This window comes from Myxine glutinosa, chromosome 4, assembly GCF_964187855.1.
Source record: "Myxine glutinosa chromosome 4, kmMyxGlut1.1, whole genome shotgun sequence".
NCBI lineage: Eukaryota > Metazoa > Chordata > Myxini > Myxiniformes > Myxinidae > Myxine > Myxine glutinosa.
The window spans coordinates 131,666,215-131,686,101 of NC_136264.1; the positions used below are offsets into that span (position 1 = coordinate 131,666,215).

General features: G+C 44.4%; 1 protein-coding gene across 1 annotated transcript in view; it reads right to left on the reverse strand.

Annotated features, from left to right (window-relative positions):
- Positions 1-19,336, reverse strand: part of LOC137425222 (uncharacterized) — a 48,453-nt gene extending 29,117 nt beyond the window's left edge. Inside the window, exons 1-3 of the mRNA XM_068113419.2 lie at positions 18,847-19,336; positions 3,763-3,830; positions 3,371-3,623 (exon numbers count right to left, since the gene is read on the reverse strand). Of these exons, the coding sequence (XP_067969520.2) occupies positions 3,371-3,623; positions 3,763-3,830; positions 18,847-19,273 (748 nt within the window). The 5' untranslated portion in view covers positions 19,274-19,336. The remainder of the gene's footprint in view (positions 1-3,370; positions 3,624-3,762; positions 3,831-18,846) is intronic.
- Positions 19,337-19,887: the final 551 nt, after the last annotated feature.

Below are 19,887 nucleotides of genomic sequence, written 5' to 3' on the forward strand. Positions count from 1 at the left end.
TGAGCCATCGACTATCTGCCTTTCCTTGCCATCAATCCCCGTGTGAGTCAGTTTTGTCCTGTTTATCTGTCGTCTGTCGGGGCTACAATAAGACCGTGTTTAAGTGCCCACCTTTCTATGCTGTCTCTCTTGTCTTTGTAATCTAACCTTCCGCAATATTATAACCTCCTCCGGAGGTCTTGAGAACCGTACCCCTGGTGTCGTGTCATTTTAAACCCAGCCGTTGTGTCCTTTCCTCAATTGATTTAGCGTAGCGCGACTCGGCCAAGGTTCGAGTATAATCGGGTAACTTGTGCGAACACGGCGGCCATTCCGCTCGGCCCACCATAACATCAAAGTCGTGTCCGTAACAATATACTAGTTTCTAGCAGTGAACAGGACGTTCCCAGCGAGCTTAGGGCAATGGTACGTTGGATAATGCTTGGTCCAGTGGAAGTGATGCAATCAGAAGCACTGACATCAGTTGTGGACAGATCAGTATTAACTGTAAGCCAAACCATCATGTACGGCCTCAAGTCTAGGAGGCAGGTGCTCTGAGACAGCATATCATGCGGGTACATATCCAGGCATATGTGTGGGGTCAATCAGCCATTTCTCAGCAAACATTTCTCGATCCATTGAAGAATGGATACCACAAGGACACGTGTGATCAACTCAAACCGACTACCACAGACATTCTCCCTGCACCAAAGGCAATTATCGAGATGGTAAGGTGCAGTGCAAGACTGAATGTTCATCACAGAGATGTTCCTGCCAGGCCAAGAACCTAACATGCACTGATCTTTGCATGTGCAGCACTTCGTGTGAGAATGACGAGGACTCAAACATTGAAAGGCAGGACCACGATAGCGATGATGACGATGGCAATGATGAGTGACATTGGAGTCAGTGATGCCATACCTGCTTTTGGCAAATTAGCATAATTACTTGGCAGCTGTTTTAACGATGACAATAGAGTCGTTCTTCTAAAGTAGAATACGTAGCATCGAGTAGATAGTTGAAACTCTAAACCAGCATTGGACAACAGTCTGGCTCAATGATTGAGTGTTGTTTGTTTTACGAATAATGCAACTGCTCCGGCCTATCGGCTTATCGGAACGTTCTCGGCATCATGCAATAATCATGTTACTACTATTATTTCAATACATATAATAAGAGTTTTATCCCAAACATAGCTTTTGGCATGACAACCTTCAAGCCAAGTTGCACTCAATTCATATTCGGACTGTCACTGATCACTATATTATATCATGCGTTACTTGATTCAAGTACTGAAAGCAATACATTAAAAACGTTAATTTGAACAAATTTAAAGCAGTTTCCATGGCAACCATTACTCAAAGTGCAGATATATATAATCTGTATCAAGAACAGTCCTCGAGTTAACAGTTATGCATCATCAGTTACTTCCTTGCGAGTAATTTTGAATTTTCAGAGCTAAAATTCGAAAAACTGGCTTTTTGCCCCAAAACGACCTATTTGACCATGTTATGTGCATTAAAGAAAATCTGAAACATGGATTTTCTGTTTTGGCATTGTTTAAACTTTCCAAAAATGTGAGGGTTGGCAACTCTCCAAAATATTCCAGCGAGCGTCAGATTATGGACACAAGGAACCTGACTACTATGCGGACAAACAAACAAATTAAAAAAATCACTCATAGAGCGACACTTGGAATGGAACAGAACAAACAGAACAAAGTGGAATGGCACTCAGTGGAGCATCCTTTTAACCTCAAAAATAGTTGGTGGTTGAATTCAGTTGGCTGATATGAAAATCCTATTCAAATTATAAGTCAATCGGATGAAAATTGAGGCTTTTAGAAATTTGAAAAAAGCGGTTGACCGTGGGCCTATGTTGACCTTTTGGCCTATGCTGATCTCAAAAATAGTTGTTGGTTGAATTCAGTTAACTGATGTGTATATCCCATTCAAATGTCAAGTGAATCGTATGAAAATTGAGGATTTTAGAAATTAGAAATTGTTGTTGACTTTTGGCCTATGTTGCTCTTTTGGCCTATGGTGATCTCAAAAATAGTTGGTGGTTGAATTCAGTTTGCTGATATGTAAATCCCAGGCCTGCGGATCTCACAGAAATGATCGTTACAGGTAGCGTGTCTGTAACGTGATAGCAAAAACACGGAACCGAAAGTACGTTTCCCATCGCAGAAAGGCAGTGCAAGGCAAAAAGATGTAGTATTTACCTTCACGTGTGATTTGCAGCTAACTATTTTAGAAGTTGAGTTTTATTTCCAACAAAATTAGGCCGGCAAAGCAGATAGCATGTTGTTTCCCACATTCAGGTTTGCGATATGACTTCCGCTTTGACAGACATGCGCATCGGTCTAAATCACAGACTTCCTTTTCAAAATGGCATCCGTTGCCAAGCGAAAAAAAATGTCGCCTTAAAAACATTACGAAAATGGTCATTCAGTGACGATTTTGAAGCGGAATGCGATGGGGAAGGCTTGGTCACATTGCTTCGCTGCAAAGTATGTGCTACTCATTACACAGACAGCGTATCGGTAACGTGATAGCAAAAACACGGAACCGAAAGCACGTTTCCCATCGTTTCCCATAAACTTAAATCACGGAACCGAAAAACGGTTACCGATGAGATCTGAAATCCCCAGGCCTGAAATCCCATTCAAATTTCAAGTGAATCGGATGAAAATTGAGGATTTTCGAAATTAAAAAAAAAAAAGTGGTTGACCTTTTGGCCGAAGCTAATCTCAAAAATAGTTGGTGGTTTAATTCAGTCTGCCAATATGTATATCCTATTCAAATTTCAAGTCAATCGGATGAAAATTGAGGATTTTAGAAATTTGAAAAAGGTGGTTGACCTTTGGCCTATGTTGACCTGTTGACCCCAAAAATATATAGGATTTTGTCGGACCACGAACTCTACCGTTTGGTAAAGTTTTGTGAAGATCGGTTTAAAATTGTGACCGGTAGGCAAGTATAAGTGAGCGGACAAACAAACACACACCCAAAAACACACACACACACACACACACACACACACACACACACACACACACACACACACACACACACACACACACACACACACACACACGAAAACACACACACACACACACACACACACACACACACACACGTGATCAGCATACTTGCAAAAAAAAAATGTTTTTTTTTTTTTGCCAAGTAACAAACAGACAGACTCAAATGCAATACCCTATCCTCAGGCGAGGGGTAATAAACTCCCACGTAACGTATCATTACAGTGCCGTGAGAGACTGGCAATCGCAATGAAAGTGGAAAGTTACAGCGATAAATCTCAAGTTTGAATTACATCAGCCAAAGTGTAAATAAAATAACGAGTACCGGTAATGTTAAACGAGGCTCACCATGCATCTCCAAGTTCTTCATTCCCCGACATAGTAGAGATGCCAAGTAGGGACTCGCAGCAGCTAAGATACAGCTATGGACTCGGAAGCCTTTGCCATCGACCCAGAGTGTTACATCACATCCCGGCTCAGTTTGTCCCAATGTTCCAGACTCAGACCGACTCCATCCTCCCATCTGTTCAGTCTCTCTTCGTCTCCAAAGCTCAGCAAGAACAGCTTGTGCATGATCTGGGTTTGTCCATTCAATCTCTCCCTAGGGGAAATAGCAAGACTTAAAGGCTCAACATCCAATCTCTTTATTCCTGCTGGTCCCTTGTTATATACATTCTTTAATCATCCTCTTTCAATCTCCTTTGTGTCCTCCCACCCACCATCCCACATTCCCTCCTTACATTTTCTGGTTCCTGAATGGAGCATACTTTGCACTCCTTCACATAATCTCGGACATTTACGTAAATTCCTGCAAAAAAATAAAAATAAACAAAAACAAAGTTAAGAACAATTTAACAAAAATTGTAATTTAACAAAAATATTTACAATTCATCACCTTGACAGAAACAAACAAAAACAAGCTTAATATGGTCAGTATCCATGACATGACTAAATGATATTCCACAAGGGCTTTGTGAGGCTTTCTGGAGCCAGTGTGGTGGCTGCAGACCAATAAAGTTATAGGAGGTAAGATAATTTATACCACACTCAACTTTTAAAACGTAATGCACCATTTGAGCATAATATCAGAGCATTTCATATTCAAATTCTACAATTTGCTTTTCGTTTTTGGTTACGTTCTATACAGGTACACTTGGTCCGTGCTAACATGGTTACGTTCTTGAAAACACAACGTTAAATGGATCATTTTATCTCATGACAATTAATATAAATGGGGGAGGGGGGGAAGGGTTAGGTTCCTTCATCCACATTCAATACATCACATTTTAGTACATTCACCCACTTTTCATTAGCCCTTCCACTGCAGAGCAGGAGACTGTGTGCGTGTGGGCGAGTGTGGGTGTGTGCGTGTCCAGGCGTAACTTCTTACCATTTGGTGAAAATTTGATGGCAAAACTCAAAGCTTTATTATGACAATATGGAGAAGACAAATGAATAATTTTGTCAAAAGGTCGAAAGGTCCAAGGTCAGTGTCACATAAAATCATCAATTTTCATCCAATAGACCTGAAATAGAAAATTACCATTTGAGTTTTGTCATCAATTTTTCAACAAAGCTTTATTATGAGAATATGGAGATGGTAAATTAATAATTTGGTCAAATGTTCAAAAGGTCAGCGACACATAAAAGTCAATTTTAATCCCATTGACCTGAAATATTAAAAATTTGCATATTGGGTCACTGAATTGGTTCACCAATCAAAAGCTAGAAGCTGATTGCTTCTTTTTTTTTAGATCAGAGGGTCAAAGGGCAAGGTTGCGTAAAATCACCAATTTTCACCCGATTGAGCTGAAATCTTACTATCATTCACCAAATGTCCGTCCATCTGTCTGTCTGTTCGTTCGAAGGTACCGTAAAAACTGCTGAACCGATCGCAACGATATTTTGGATGGGTAATCCTGGGATCTCCGGGAGTAAAATAGGCTATTTAGTTTTCCCAATTTCAGCTTTGGTCTCCAGCATTCTCAGGTTTGGACTCCCGCATAACATTCGCGTTCGCATAACGTTCATTATGACGATGTTTTCATTGTGACGATGTTGTTTTCCCGGGTGCCGCACAAACGGCTGCACCGATTGGTGGCCTCGCTGCACAGACTCAATCGGACTCGGTGACCTCGGACAAAGACCTTTTATAAGGACACGGGTTGAATCCCTGCTTGAGAGAATTCCATCCCCCTCCCCGCCATCACGGCTGTTTCTCCAACTCACAATCCCACGAGATATGCGGAAAGGACAACCCAAAACCAATTATCTTCTTTTCGATTCGTATATAAACATCATTAAAAGTAAATAATGACCTCGGCCAAAGTTCAAATGACGTGAGTTTAATCTCTACATGAGAGAATTCCACATAGCTATTTGGGCGGTGTATACGCTAACAGATCGCTGTCTCCATCGATCTTGCCAAGGCTGTAACAGCTATCGGCTCAAAATCCTTTTAACTGTTGACTTGGTACTTTTTACAATGAAGGAAACATTAACAATGTTGTTAAAAGTTTATTTTGTGATTAATTTGTGATTGGAGATATGTTGTTTGGAGTGAAAAAAAGAGCTATCGAGTTCAAGTGAATGACGACATGCCGTGATGGTTTCTACTTTCTGAACGTGGACTTCGCGGATCGCCATGTGCAGATTCGCCACGGACCCACGATCGATGTTTCTATGCGTGGAACGTACCCGTTTGTCTGCGAACGGGTACATTTTTCATGGAAGTCATTCACGAACTTGCTGTCCATGTCTGATGTGCGACTGAAGGTGCTACAGGAATGTGGAATTTATTGGTTACATGCTTTAGCATTCGCCGTATCTGCATTGCCTCTTTGCTTCTGGCCTCCCACCCGTGCATAGCAAGGGTATCTCACTAGTTTAAAGAATTTACATATTGGGTCACTGAATTGGTTCATGAATCAAAATGTAAGAGTCAATGGGTTGTTGTCCCTGGTCGCACCGCGGAGCGAAAGGGGGACTATGGTTTTCCCCTCCGTCCGTGTGTCCGTCCATGCGTGCGTGCCTGCGTGCATAAGCGAAGGACCGAATTCTCATTTGGTGTGTGGGTGCAACCCACGTCAAAATCCAAGATGGCCGCCGCCATGTATGTCTGACCCCATGTATGTCTGAACTTTGTTAGCGGAATATCTTGAAAAATAAGCGAAGTACCAACTTCTAATCCGGTGTGTGGGTGTATCTATGCACAAGGAAGTACGCTATTGAAAAGTGGGTCGCCACGTCAAAATCTAAGATGGCCGCCACCATATATATATGTCTGAACCTTGTGAGCGAAATATCTTGAAAAATAAACGAACTACTAACTTCTAATCTGGTGTGTGGGTGTATCTACACATAAGGAAGAACGCTATTGAAAATTGGGTCGCCACGTCAAAATCCAAGATGGCCACCGCCATGTATGTCTGAACCTTGTGAGCGGAATATCTTGAAAAATAAGCGAAGTACTAACTTCTAATCTGGTGTGTGGGTGTATCTATGCATAAGGAAGAACGCTATTGAAAATTGGGTCGCCACGTCAAAATACAAGATGGCCGCCACTATATATATATATATATATATATATATATATAATTATATATATATATATATATATGTCTGAACCTTGTGAGCAAAATATCTTGAAAAATAAACGAACTACTAACTTCTAATCTGGTGTGTGGGCGTATCTACGCATAAGGGAGAACGCTATTGAAAATTGGGTCGCCACGTCAAAATCCAAGGTGGCCACCTTGCATCTTCCACTTTGTCAACTCACATCACTTCACCGACGGGGGACCTAGGCGTAACGCGTTTTTTTTTAAATCAAAAGGTCAAAGATCAAGGATGCAAAAAAAATCATCAATTTTCATGTAATTGACCTGAAATTTTAATAATTTGCATGTTGTTCACATAATTGGTTCACCAATAAAAAGAAAAGTAGATTTTTTTTTTTGATGTGAAGTTCAAATGTCAAAGCTGCATAAAAGCATCAATTATTATTATTATTATTTTTAACTGTCTTCGTTATTTTGAGAATGTAGAAGAAGACGTCTGAATACAAATGGCCACGGATTGGCTTTGCATTTTCAGATGCTTTCTAGTTGTTTATATATTAAGTACTAGCAGGAGTACCCGGTGTTGCTGGGGGCGGCGGTAGGGGGGAGGCAGTAGAGGGAGGGGTGAGGAATGGAGTGGGTGGGAGTGGAAGGGGGAGGTGAGGGGAGAGGGATGGGAAAGATATACGACATATAAATATTTTAGGGGGGGGGGCTTTGACAGGCCCCTCCGTTTTGGGGGGGGAGGGAAGGGGAAGGAGGAAAAATGTACCCGTGCAAAGAGTGCTTTAACCTCAGTGTTGCCCAGGTAAACAAGCGTTACGCCTAGGTCCCCCGTCGGTGAAGTGATGCGAGTTGACAAAGTGGAGGACGCAAGGCGGCCATCTTGGATTTTGACGTGGCGACCCAATTTTAAACAGCGTTCTTCCTTGTGCCTAGATACACCCACACACCAGATTAGAAGTTTTTCCTTCGCTTATTTTTCAAGATATTTCGGACATATATATGGTGGCGGCCATCTTGGATTTTGACGTGGCGACCCAATTTTCAACAGCGTTCTTCCTTGTGCCTAGATACACCCACACACCAGATTAGAAGTTGGTACTTCGCTTATTTTTCAAGATATTCGGCTCACAATGTTCAGACATACATGGCATCAGACATACATGGCATCAGACATACATGGTGGCGGCCATCTTGGATTTTGACGTGGGTTGCACCCACACACCAAATTCGAATGCGGTCCTTCGCTTACGCACGCACGCACGCACGGACGGATGGACGGACACACGGACGGAGGGGAAAATCATAGTCCCCCTTTCGCTCCGTGGTGCGACGGGGGACAAAAAGGAAATTGTAATACCCTCTGCCACAATCGCCAGGTGGCACTACACGGTACACATTTACATAGAGAATTTACACCCCTCTCCCGTCCCCTACACACCCGAATGAGGCCACGTCCACATAGCCTATGTTATCACCAGACAAAGTTGTATTTGTATTTGTACCCCGAGTAAAGTACACAAGTGTTTATAGCTGGAGTACTCGGCATTGCTCAAGCGAAAGAGAAACATTAACACATTTGAAATGAGGGCAAATATAATGGTAAAGCAATTACATCCAAATCAGAATCCATTACAAATGTCAAATCATCATTTTACCTTTTCGTTGAATATATATTCTGGTGAATGTGCCGTTCATCACGTTTCTGAGTTAAGTATGATGAGGTCAGGAAGAAGAAGAAGCCTTACCACCAACTTAGACCGCTTCCGGAATTGTTTTATTATTTGTGTTCAAATGTCTGGTAATTGTTTTGCATTTATTTATGCAAATGTGTACTCGTATATATTATTTATGTGAATGTGTACATTAAAAAGGCTTAGGCACTATACAGAGATTAAAAATTAAAAAAAACCTTTTTTTGCCTAAAACACTCCCAGGCAGTCACTGATGAACCTCTGAAAGTTTGACGAAGATCCGTTCAGAAATCTCTGAGAAAAATGGAGACACACATACACAAACCAACGGCTCTCTTATATAGTAGATTATACATTGTAATACAGTACAGGGAATCCCCGGTTTACAAACATCCGTTCATACTAACATTGTACTTTATAATCACGTTTCATCTTTCCAAGGTTTGGTGTTGGGCTAGCGGCTAGGGTGCCAGCCTAGGATCCTAGGATCCTGGGTTTGAATCCCGGTCGATCGCTGAATTAACGCCAGGGGGGTTGACTCAGCCTGTCATCCTTCCGAGGTCGGCTAATTGAGTACCAGTTCACTGGTAATTCCCTGTTTGTCGTAAAAAGGCGACAAAAAGGGTTGGCGGCAGGAAGGGCATCCGGCCGTAAAACATTGAGCTTCAAAAAGGGGACCAAAAAAAAACAACAACAACCACGGTCCCCGAAAAAGGCCAACCCCCGCCTGCGGGGAAAAATGGCCTCTAAAGGTGGTTTTTTTTTTTTCCAAGGTTTGATCCGTACACACGAACACAACTTACACTGTTTTTTTGAACATATCAGCGCTAAGAGCGAAATGCAGGAAATCGGCCCTCCAGAGTTTATTAATCATTCACACCATATTTCACACCTCGTTAACAAAGGCTTCTCTCCAGCACTCTTCTGCCATTTCTGCCATTTTGCACATCGTCATTCTCCCATTCTCCCATTCTCCCCACATGACATGAGGGAAATCTTTCTTCCTGCGGAGAACGAGGGGAATCCTTCTCCCCATGAGATCACGAGGGAAATCATTCTCCTCATGGGACACGAGGGAAATCATTCTCCCAATCAAACAGTAAACAGGCACAGGGAAGAGAAGGAAAGAGAGCAATGACAGAAGGCTGGGGTCAGCCTTTTAATGGATAGAGAAAAACTCAGTCGTGGAAATGGGAGACCACGAGGTCATGGTAGGCAGCAGACTTAAAATACCGTGGGGAAAGAGCGCAAGCCAAAAGACTCAGGAAGACAGTTCAAACTAGAAAGAAAGAGAAATCAGAGATTGCAGACCCTCGCCAGCACGTTTTTTCAGTGGTTTTTAAGGCTTTTGTGTTAAAACAAATATGGCATAATTATAATTAAAACAAACATAATTATAATTTCACAATTCTACAGGTGGAGTTGCGCCTATGGTGAACATTTCCTGTCCATCGGACCAACGGTTGCAGAGAAAATAATCTTTATTCTGTGCGGACAAACAAACAGACAGATGAAAAATCGGTCAGAGACCGAGGACTTCCCAGAATGTACTTTTTTTTCAATCGCCCATTTTGGACAAATATGGCGGCCGAACCACGTGACCGATGACGTCATCATTATTTGTTTTCTAAACTTTTTTTTTTTTTTTTTTGTATACAAGATCGAGGCTCGTGAAAGAGCTAACATTAATCACACAAAAAGACAAACCGACACACAAAACACAAAAAACAAGGGGAGCGGCAGACAAGATGGGGAGAGAGGGGGAAGGACACAAAAGAGAGGGGGAAGAGGGGGAAGGACACAAACACAACATTTGAGAGCAGGGACATCGGGAGGACTTGGGGGGAGGTGGGAGAGGATTAAAACATATGAACACTGCAAGGACTCTGGGGTGAATTACCGGGGGTAGAAAAGATCAAGGTTTTCGATGGGGGACGATAAGAGATGGTGGTGAACAGCTGTTTTAAAGACCTGGAGGGAGGAGTGGGATTGAAGGGAGTGGGGGAGTTTGTTCCAGAGGCGGGAGAAAAGGGGAATGAAAGAGTGAAGGTGAGCAGAGAGCCTAGACTTTGGCAGTTTAACCATAAGAGGGTTGCAGGCAGATCTTGTGCGACCTGAAGGAATATTGGGGGGACAGAGCACAGAGAGAGCTGGGGGAGCAAGGCCGGAGAGGAGTCGGTAGAAGACAGAAAGACCACCAACCTGCCTGCGGTGAGTGAGTGAAAGGCCCTCGGCGTTGACTACATCGCAGGAGATTCCAATGATTCTGAAAGCTTTGGCCTCAACAGCGTGAAGCCGAGCAAGGTGTGAGGCAGGAGCACCAGCCCAGAGGGGGGAACAGTATTCCATTGAGCTGCGGATGAAAGCCTTGTATGTGGTGAGGAGCTCAGGTGTGCCAAGGAAGGACTTCGCACGACGGAGGATGCCCAGTCGGCGACTGGCTTTGGAGGCCAGCTTGGAAATGTGGTTTTCCCAAGAAAGATCATGGCAGATAGTGAGACCCAAAAGCTTGAGCGACAGAACTTCTTGGAGAGGATTGTTGAGAAAGTATATGGGAGGGTTGTCCAGTCGGTCCTTTCGGAGCGACATTGTAAGAGTGTGAGATTTGTCAGGATTGAAAGACATGTTCCACTTGTTTGACCAGTCTGTGATTTTGTCCAGGTCTGCAGAGAGTGAGGAGGCTGCAGACTGCCGATCTGAGGGATGAGGAATGGAGCGACAGAGAGTAGAGTCGTCAGCAAAGAGATAGAGAGGATTTTCAAGAGAGTCAGAGAGATCATTGATGAAGACCAGAAAAAGCACAGGGCCCAGAACACTACCTTGGGGAACTCCAGCCTGAACAGGAAGAGGAGATGAGAGAAACCCATTCAGGGCCACACGTTGACTACGACCAGAGAGGAAGTCCGCCAGCCATGCGTGGAGATTTCCATGGATACCAAAGGAGGAGAGTTTGGAGAGCAGAGCAGGGTGCCAGACCGTATCGAAGGCACGTGAAATGTCAAGGGAGACAGCTCTAATTTCCTGTTTGGCGTTGAGGACCTCCATCCATTGTTGAGAAAGCAGAAGCAGCATGTCCAGAGTAGAGTGACCAGGTCTGAAACCAAATTGATGATCAGAGATCAAGCCATTGGAGAAGAGGAAAGATTTAATATCTGAAGCAATGATGGATTCCATGACTTTGCTGATAATTGGGAGAAGGCTGATTGGTCTGTAGTTGCTGGGATCTGTTTTTGCACCTTTTTTGTGCAAAGCGGTGATGTTGGCTGATTTCCAAGCAGATGGCAGATGACCTTGAGCAAAAGAGAGGGTGAAGAGAACAGAAAGAGGGAGTGAAAGAGCAGAAGAACATGATTTTAGGACCCGTGGGCTGATGCCGTCAGGACCAGTTGCAGAATCAGAGTCGAGGGTTGACAGAAACTTTTCCACCTTGTCAGGAGGAAAGGACACAGAGTCCAGGAGCAGCTGGGTACGACTGGGTACGGTGGGTACAGAGAGGGATGGGTTTGGGACACAAGATTTAGAGGCAAACACAGAGTTGAGGCATTCAGCTTTTTCACGTGCGGAGTCAGCCGTTAAGCCGTTTGAGGTGAGGGAGGGGATGGAGGGGGAACAAACACCAGAAACAGATTTGACCAGACGCCACCAGGATTTGGAAGAGGGAGACAGATAAGAGAGTTCGGTCTTGAGAATGGTGAGATATTGTTTCCTGGCTCTCCTGAGGGTGGACACACACTTGTTTCGGGCTTTGTGAAAGGAAATGAGATTTCCTTCCGTTGGATTTGCTTTCCAGGAGACGAAAGCAAGTTGTTTCAGGGCAACAGCCTCACCACAAGATTCCGTGTACCATGGAGGGGAGGAAGGGTATGACAACTGAAGACGAGATGGTATAAATCTGTGCATGAGAGAGAGCAATTTACTTTGAAAGAATTCCCAGGATGAGTTGATGTCAGAGGCGGTAGAGATGGGAGACCAGTCCAGATGATTGATGGCTGCTTGAAGACCGTGCCAGTTGGCCTGAGTGAAATGCCAGACTCGTCAACGCTGAGGAGGCTCTCTGAGAATGGTCAGAGAGATGTCCACTTTGACAAGCACATGATCAGATGAGCCGATTGGAGCAGAAGAAGAGCAGCAGACATTTTCAGGGAAGTTTGTCATAACCAAATCCAGAAGAGAAGATGCTCCGTTGACTGAGATCCGGGTCGGGAAATTGACAGATTGTGTCAGTCCCAGTGAGTCGCAGAAGTCCTTTGCTGAAGAGCCATGGCTGGTGAGAGAGGTACCCACACCCAGCCAACTGGCATGGTGACAATTGAAATCACCACATATGAGGAAGAGAGAGTTGGGATGGGTAGATAGAAGTTGGTCCATATTATCAGACAGTGAGATGTAGATGGAGTCATCGCTGATTGGTGGACGGTACAACACACATATGAACAAAAGGTGGGAGCGAAGGGGAAGCCGTAGCCAAAGGTATTCCTGGGGGTGAGGTGGAGAGAGGGCAGTGGAGGGCGAGTGAGGAAGAGAGTTTTTTATAAAGATAGCAACCCCACCTCCAGGACGAGGCTCAGGTCTATCATACCGGAGGAGGGAGTAACCTGGGAGAGATACCAAGGCATCAGAGACATCATGAAGGAGGAAAGTTTCTGTTAAGCAGATCACATCTGGTTTGTCAGAAGCAACCTGTATGGATAGGTCAGTCAAGTTTGAGCGAAGGCCCCGGATGTTTGAGGTCCATACCGTTAATGAAGAGGAAGGGGGAGCATCGGGTCCAGAACAGGGGGAGGGAGGGGTAGGGTAAGATGTGGAAGAGGAGGAAGAGGTAGGGAGAGCTGTTGAAGTGTGTCAGAGATTTCAGAATAGCTTGGAGAAAGGGAAGAATGGGGCGGACAAAAGGTTTGATGGAGATTGGGTGAGGCACAGTGAGGTGTGATTTGAGGAGGGGGAAGAGCAAGGCAGAAGGTTTGGGGAGATGAAGGTGAAAGTTGGAAGGAGGAAGAAGCAGGGAGGATGCTTTGAGGAGGAGGGGTGAGAGGGGAGTCTAGGAGGGGAGGAGCGAGGGAGAGTCTCGGAGGGGAGGGGTGTGGGAGGAGTTTAGGAGGGAGGGGAGGGAAGGGGCAAGGGGGGAGATTTGAAAGGGATGGGTGATGGGGAGGATTTGGAGGGGAGGGGTGAGATTGGATTTTGAAAAGTGTATGATTCATGGGAAACGAACATTTTTTGCAAAATGAGTTTGAGACCTTCGAGTCAAAAATACGTTTGAGGACACTGGAGGAGGGATGGAATTCTGGATAGTTTAGGGAATGTAGAAAGGAGGAACTGTAAGAGATGGTATTATATATACTAGGGCGTGCCCGTACGTGGGTGCAAAAAAACACGCGTGCAAACAACAACAACAAAAAAAAACTTTGAAACCACGTGGCAGTAATGACCACAGAACCCCCCCCCCCTCTATTTACATGAAATGGTTTGGTCCATTCGCAAAGCCAAAGCGAACGGCTTGCGAGTACGGTAGAACCCCCCCCCCCCCTCTATTTACATGAAATGGTTTGGTCCATTCGCAAAGCCAAAGCGAACGGCTTGCGAGTACGGTGACCATACCTTGGGAACCACTTGTCCGATTAATTTCAAACCTTGAAAAGGCACATCCTCGGGTCCCCAGCAATATACCTGGCAAGTTTCAAGTATATCGGACCCGTGGTTGTCGAGAAACAGCGGTCACAGACAGACAAACACACACACACACACACACACACACACACACACACACACACACACACACACACACACACACACACACACACACACACACACACACACACACACACACAGACACACACACATACACACAGAGATTACTGGAATTATAGATAGATATTTTGGAATGAATAGATTTGGTGAGCAAGACGAAAGCATCCTTTTGTAGGAAAAGAAGAAAAGGGTGTTATAATATATGAGAGAAAATAGTTGTTCAGGGGAGAGATTATACATTTCTAACCGCGTGATCGCGAACGAAGAACGAACGAACAAAAAGAACAACAAATAAACGAATAAGACCTGGGAAGGAAAAAAAAATTTGGGGTTTTTTTTTTTTTTTTTTTTTGTGAGTACAGATATTAAACAAGGAGGTACGGGGTGAACGACTGGTACGAAACAGAGAACGAAAATAATTTCAGCGCATTCGACGAATCGCTGAGAGAAAAACAAACCACAAGGTCGGAGACGGTACGGTAGTCTAAGCCTACGAGTACTAGGCCGCAGAATACTCGATACCATTAACCGACGATTGTGTATACATGTACGAAAAATTAGCACCGAAAATTTTCCAAAAGATACGCTATAGGTACATACACCGAAAGATAGATACAGTCTCGACAAAAACGCAATTGAGAAATATCACTTAGCTTCGAAAGCGTGAGCGCATGGAGCAGCTTCGAAAAGACGTGACCTCGCCGTGATCTCCTTTGGTGTAGATCAATTCCTAGATTATGGAACTAATTTATTTCTAATAGATTATGGAACTAATAGATTAAGAAACTAATTTATTCCTAGATTATGCTCAAGAAATTTCATCCTGATCGGATGAAGTTTTGTACTTGTCGAATTTTGATGTCATAATGGAGGCACCTATGACATCATCATTAACATATTTTATTTCCCATTGAGTTCTTTACAATGAGCAATGTCTCAATTTTTTCTATTCAGCACTTTCGGAGATTTTGAGGTGCAAAGTTTTTCGGTTTTTCCAAGATGGCGGCCAAACCACGTGACCGATGACGTCATCATTATTTTTTTTTTTCTCCTGAAATTTAAATTTAAATTTAAACACTCGGCCTGAATTTAAACTGGAGCGTGTCAAATGGTGGTTCGGGGAATGTTATAATTCTTAATTTGGTTGCAATTGCCAATAATGAAACTCACACGTGGCTGCTGGTAATCTATCCATGCACGGAAAAGTGATCAATCCAAGGACCACTGGAATAAAAAGTCAAAATACATAATCTATCTATATTATAAACTAGTAGAAGATACCTGGTGTTGCCGGGCAATACAGTCATTAAGCTGACAGGAATATTAAGAGGGGAGGGGAAGGGGATAGGGGAGGAGAAGGGGATGGGGGAAGGACGAGGAGGAGGGAGCGGGGAGGAGGGAGCGGGGATGGGGGAAGGGGATGGGGGGGTGTGAGCAGGAATCAGGAGGAGAGGGAGAGAAGAGCAAGAGGGGGGAGAGGGGAGCACACGTTTGCTGTGTGCTCAGAGTTCGGTTTTGTTTTAAATTTGTGCCAATTTGTGAGCATTCGTCTGTCTTTACATACCGGATTATTTGAGGCCTACCCTTTCCAAGGTGGAGTCCATGATCGCTTTTTATTGGCATTTCGCTCTACCTCCTTCATCCCTTTTGTTTTATCCTCAATCCCTTTACCTCTCCTTCAATTACTCCCAATTATACCCCCTGTTTAGCATCTTAAATTTATTTAATTCCTTACCTTCAAACCTTACAAATAGAGCCAAAATTTTTGCCATTCCCACTCGGCATTCCCACTGTGATCGTGAACGTTTTCATCACACAGCTCAACTTTATTTCCTTCAACTTGTTGTCTTTCCCCTCTTCTGCCTAACATTCCAAAAAAACAATTATATATATATATAGGGGGGGGAGGGGGAGGGGTAGGGGGAGGGGGAAGGGGGAGGGGTGGGGGAGGGGGGATGGGAGGGGGAGGGGGGATGGGAGGGGGTGGGGGGAGGGGAGGGGGAGGGGGGATGGGAGGGGGTGGGGGAAGGGGAGGGGGAGGGAGGGGGAGAGGGGAGGGGGAGGGAGGGGGAGGGGGGAGGGCGCGCGAATCGTCGAATCAATGCGCTGCTCTGCCACCGATTCAGATTCCGTGTATAATATTCCTCGCTGAAAAAAAATATGGATCTAAAGATGAAAGAAAAAAAAACCTATGTGGTGTGAATGGCAATGTTCCTCGCTGAAATGTGAAAAAACGCAATCGCGCGGCAAGGAACATCACGTGATCGTTCTGAGCGATCGATTGCAACTCTGCGTCGTGTCGTGGGCGTGGCCAACGTGGCCTCATGCTCCCAGGTGATTGGCTAACTCGAGCTCGAGAGAGCCATAATGCGCTACGTTATGGCAAAAAATATGGATCTAAAGATGAAAGAAAAAAAAACCTATGTGGTGTGAATGGCAATGTTCCTCGCTGAAATGTGAAAAAACTGAATTACGTGCGAACGCATAACTGTGAGATTATGGCGGCAAAGTTGGAACATCACGTGATCGCTCTGAGCGAATCAGCGCGCTGCTCTGCCATTCCGGTCATAATATTCCTCGCTGAAATGCGCTGAGGTAAAAATATGGTAAAAAAAATAATGAAATAAATTTTTAGGTCGGCCATGTTCTTCCCAGGCTCAATGGCCATGTTTGTGCCAAATATCAAGTACGTGAGCCTCTCCGTTTAGGAGTCTATCGGTAACATCACACACACACACACACACACACACACACACACACACACACACACACACACACACACACACACACACACACACACACACACACACACACACACACACACACACACACACACACACACACGTGTTTTATATATATATATAGATATATATATATATATATATATATATATATATATATTATAATAAAATAATAATAATAATAATAATAAGAGAAAAAAGGTAATTGCTCCCACCGTACCAACCATTTACTTATAGTTATATATACACCATGACTCACCTAGATGGTATTCATGGTGCCTTTTACAATGTCCCAACTTCCTCTCCTGTGTTGAATTCTCTATCTATCTATAATTCCACTAATCTCTGTCTGTGTGTGTGTGTGTGTGTGTGTGTGTGTGTGTGTGTGTGTGTGTGTGTGTGTGTGTGTGTGTGTGTATGCGACCGCTGTTTCTCGACAACTACCGGTCCGATATACTTGAAACTTGCCAGGTATATTGCTGGGGACCCGAGGATGTGCCTTTTCAAGGTTTCATATTAATCGGACAATTACTTACCGAGCTATGTCCAAAAAACGATTCAACCAATCAGAGAGCAGCGAGCTATCGCGTGTGCCGAACGTGGCGAACACACTCTGCCTCGGATGGCACATTTGAGAGCGTATTCATTTATTTCCCGTCGGCAAACTATGTTGGCGCTATGTTGGCATTAAACTATGTTTTAAAACTAATTACAACTAATTTGCGATTCTTTCGCTTTGCGATGCGATTTGCGATTGCGTTAAACTCGCTCGGGCGTTAAACTATGTTTTTAAACTAATTTGCGATTCATTCGCTTTCCTGCGCATTTGTGCACGCGATGGCGATTTCTTTACCAAACTTCCGCGTCCGCAAGCCGTTAGCTTTGGACCAAACCATTTCATGTAAATAGAGGGGGGGGATTGTCACCGTACTCGCAAGCCGTTCGCTTTGGACCAAACCATTTCATGTAAATAGAGGGGGGGGGGGGGGGATTGTCACCGTACTCGCAAGCCGTTCGCTTTGGACCAAACCATTTCATGTAAATAGAGGGGGGGGATTGTCACCGTACTCGCAAGCCGTTCGCTTTGGACCAAACCATTGCATGTAAATAGAGGGGGGGGGGATATACTTTTAGATATATATATAGTACGGGCATGCCCTAGTTCTACTACAATTCACGCTTCTGCCTCTTCAAAACTTTGCTTTCAAATAAATCCTTCTATCATTACAACATTTGAAGTTCTTCCCTTCTACAATCTACATTCTCCATACTCACCTTTATTCCACCCCTTCTCGAACATTTTCAATCGTATCTCCGACTTGAAAAGCTAATGAATTGAGAATAGTACAATGGGAAAGGGGCTGTGTGTGATTGCTCAAACATGAGTAAGGTGTGTGTGTGATTAATTATATTGAGACACTAACGGTTTTTATTATACAATCACACAATACACGTGTATCAGTATAACAAACAAACACACACACACACACACACACACACACACACACACACACACACACACACACACACACACACACACACACACACACACACACACACACACACACACACACACACACACACACACAATGAAAGAGTTGCTTACGTCATGCCTCAACCCCGACCTGCACACGGTCACCTGCATGCAAACGCCCCTCGGCCACGCACCTACACACGTTACTACATCGATCCCTTGCTTGCCGTTTCTTTGTCCATCGTCTCCCATCTTGTCCCCCTTGCCCTCTGTACATCGGGGTCGCAGAGCAAGGCAAATGTAGACCCACGTGACCGGGACCAAAGAGCACCACCCAAGTGCCAATAGGGGGTGCGGAATAGGGGGGCATTAGCACCTCTTTGTCTGCATAAATAATAATAGAGATACCCATCCAAATATCAAGATTCTCAGACGTACTTATGTCTGGCTACTCGACAAAGCACAGACATGAAATATCAAATAATCAAGGTACATTCTGTAGACCGTGTACACACAAAGGACGTATGGATTCCGAAGTATAAGACTAAGAGTACCGACGTGCGCGGACTTGTGGACCCCGGGCCCTCCTGCACGGAAAACATACCGGGCCACCAGTATGTTCGAGCCACGTTCCTGTACGTGCGCCTCAAGTTGTAATGCAGTCCGTCGGGCCCAACGTGCGACGCCGCCACTAAAGGCCGCCGCTCTCCCGCCTCCACTGGCACTTCGACGGACGCGCCACCGCCGGGCCGTCCGCAGCGCAAAGCCCCTCCGGAGGTGTAGAACGCGCTGGCCGCACGCCCGATGCGCTTTGCGGTCTCTCCGTCCGTGCCAGGGGCGTACGGGGCCTCGGGGTGCGTGAGGTACCGCAGCACAGCTCCGTACGAAAAGTGCTCCAAGGAAGGAGCCCATTTCGTCGCCATGTCAGTGGCTTTGTTGTCGCATCGGCACTGATGGCTTTTGGGTACTACCCACGTGGTCTTCGACGAACGATAGCTCAACTCGTTTATTTTTTCCTTCTGTTTAAACATATAATTGCGCTTCGTTAATCGCGGATCATAGGTTAACAAACGCTTATTTTCATTCACGTTAAGAGCGGGACGATAAAAGGTGGGAATCGGCCAAGCAAATTTCCTGCCGATATACACCTTCATTACACTGAATAAATATTTCAGCTTTACACTTTCAATATTGCCATCAACTAATTTATATCGGTATAAATATTCATCTAGTACTATTGGAAGCTTCAGATAACTGGTGTTTGTAGGTCATGTATATATTGTGTATGCAAATGAGGCGGAATTTTTGCGTTGTTGTAACTAACCATAATACCACTTGCTCACTACACTATCAAGTTGACCATACACTGCTTTAAAATCTCAGCTCGCCCACACACTGTGATTGCTGCGCTGGTTTCAGAATTCAGAGATTGTGTTGACGTATTTTGGTAAACACTTACTTTTTGGGAAATTTCTTTCGTTTCACACAAGGATAGGTTTAAGACAATCTGATTAAACGATCTAAATTATAACTGGGTTTCTATTAATAACCTTGTGTCACGAATCACGAGTATTTTCACTAGTATTACTATTAGGTTAAGTGGCCCGTTTACTCTTCCCTGAGGTACCCCGACTACTTATTTACA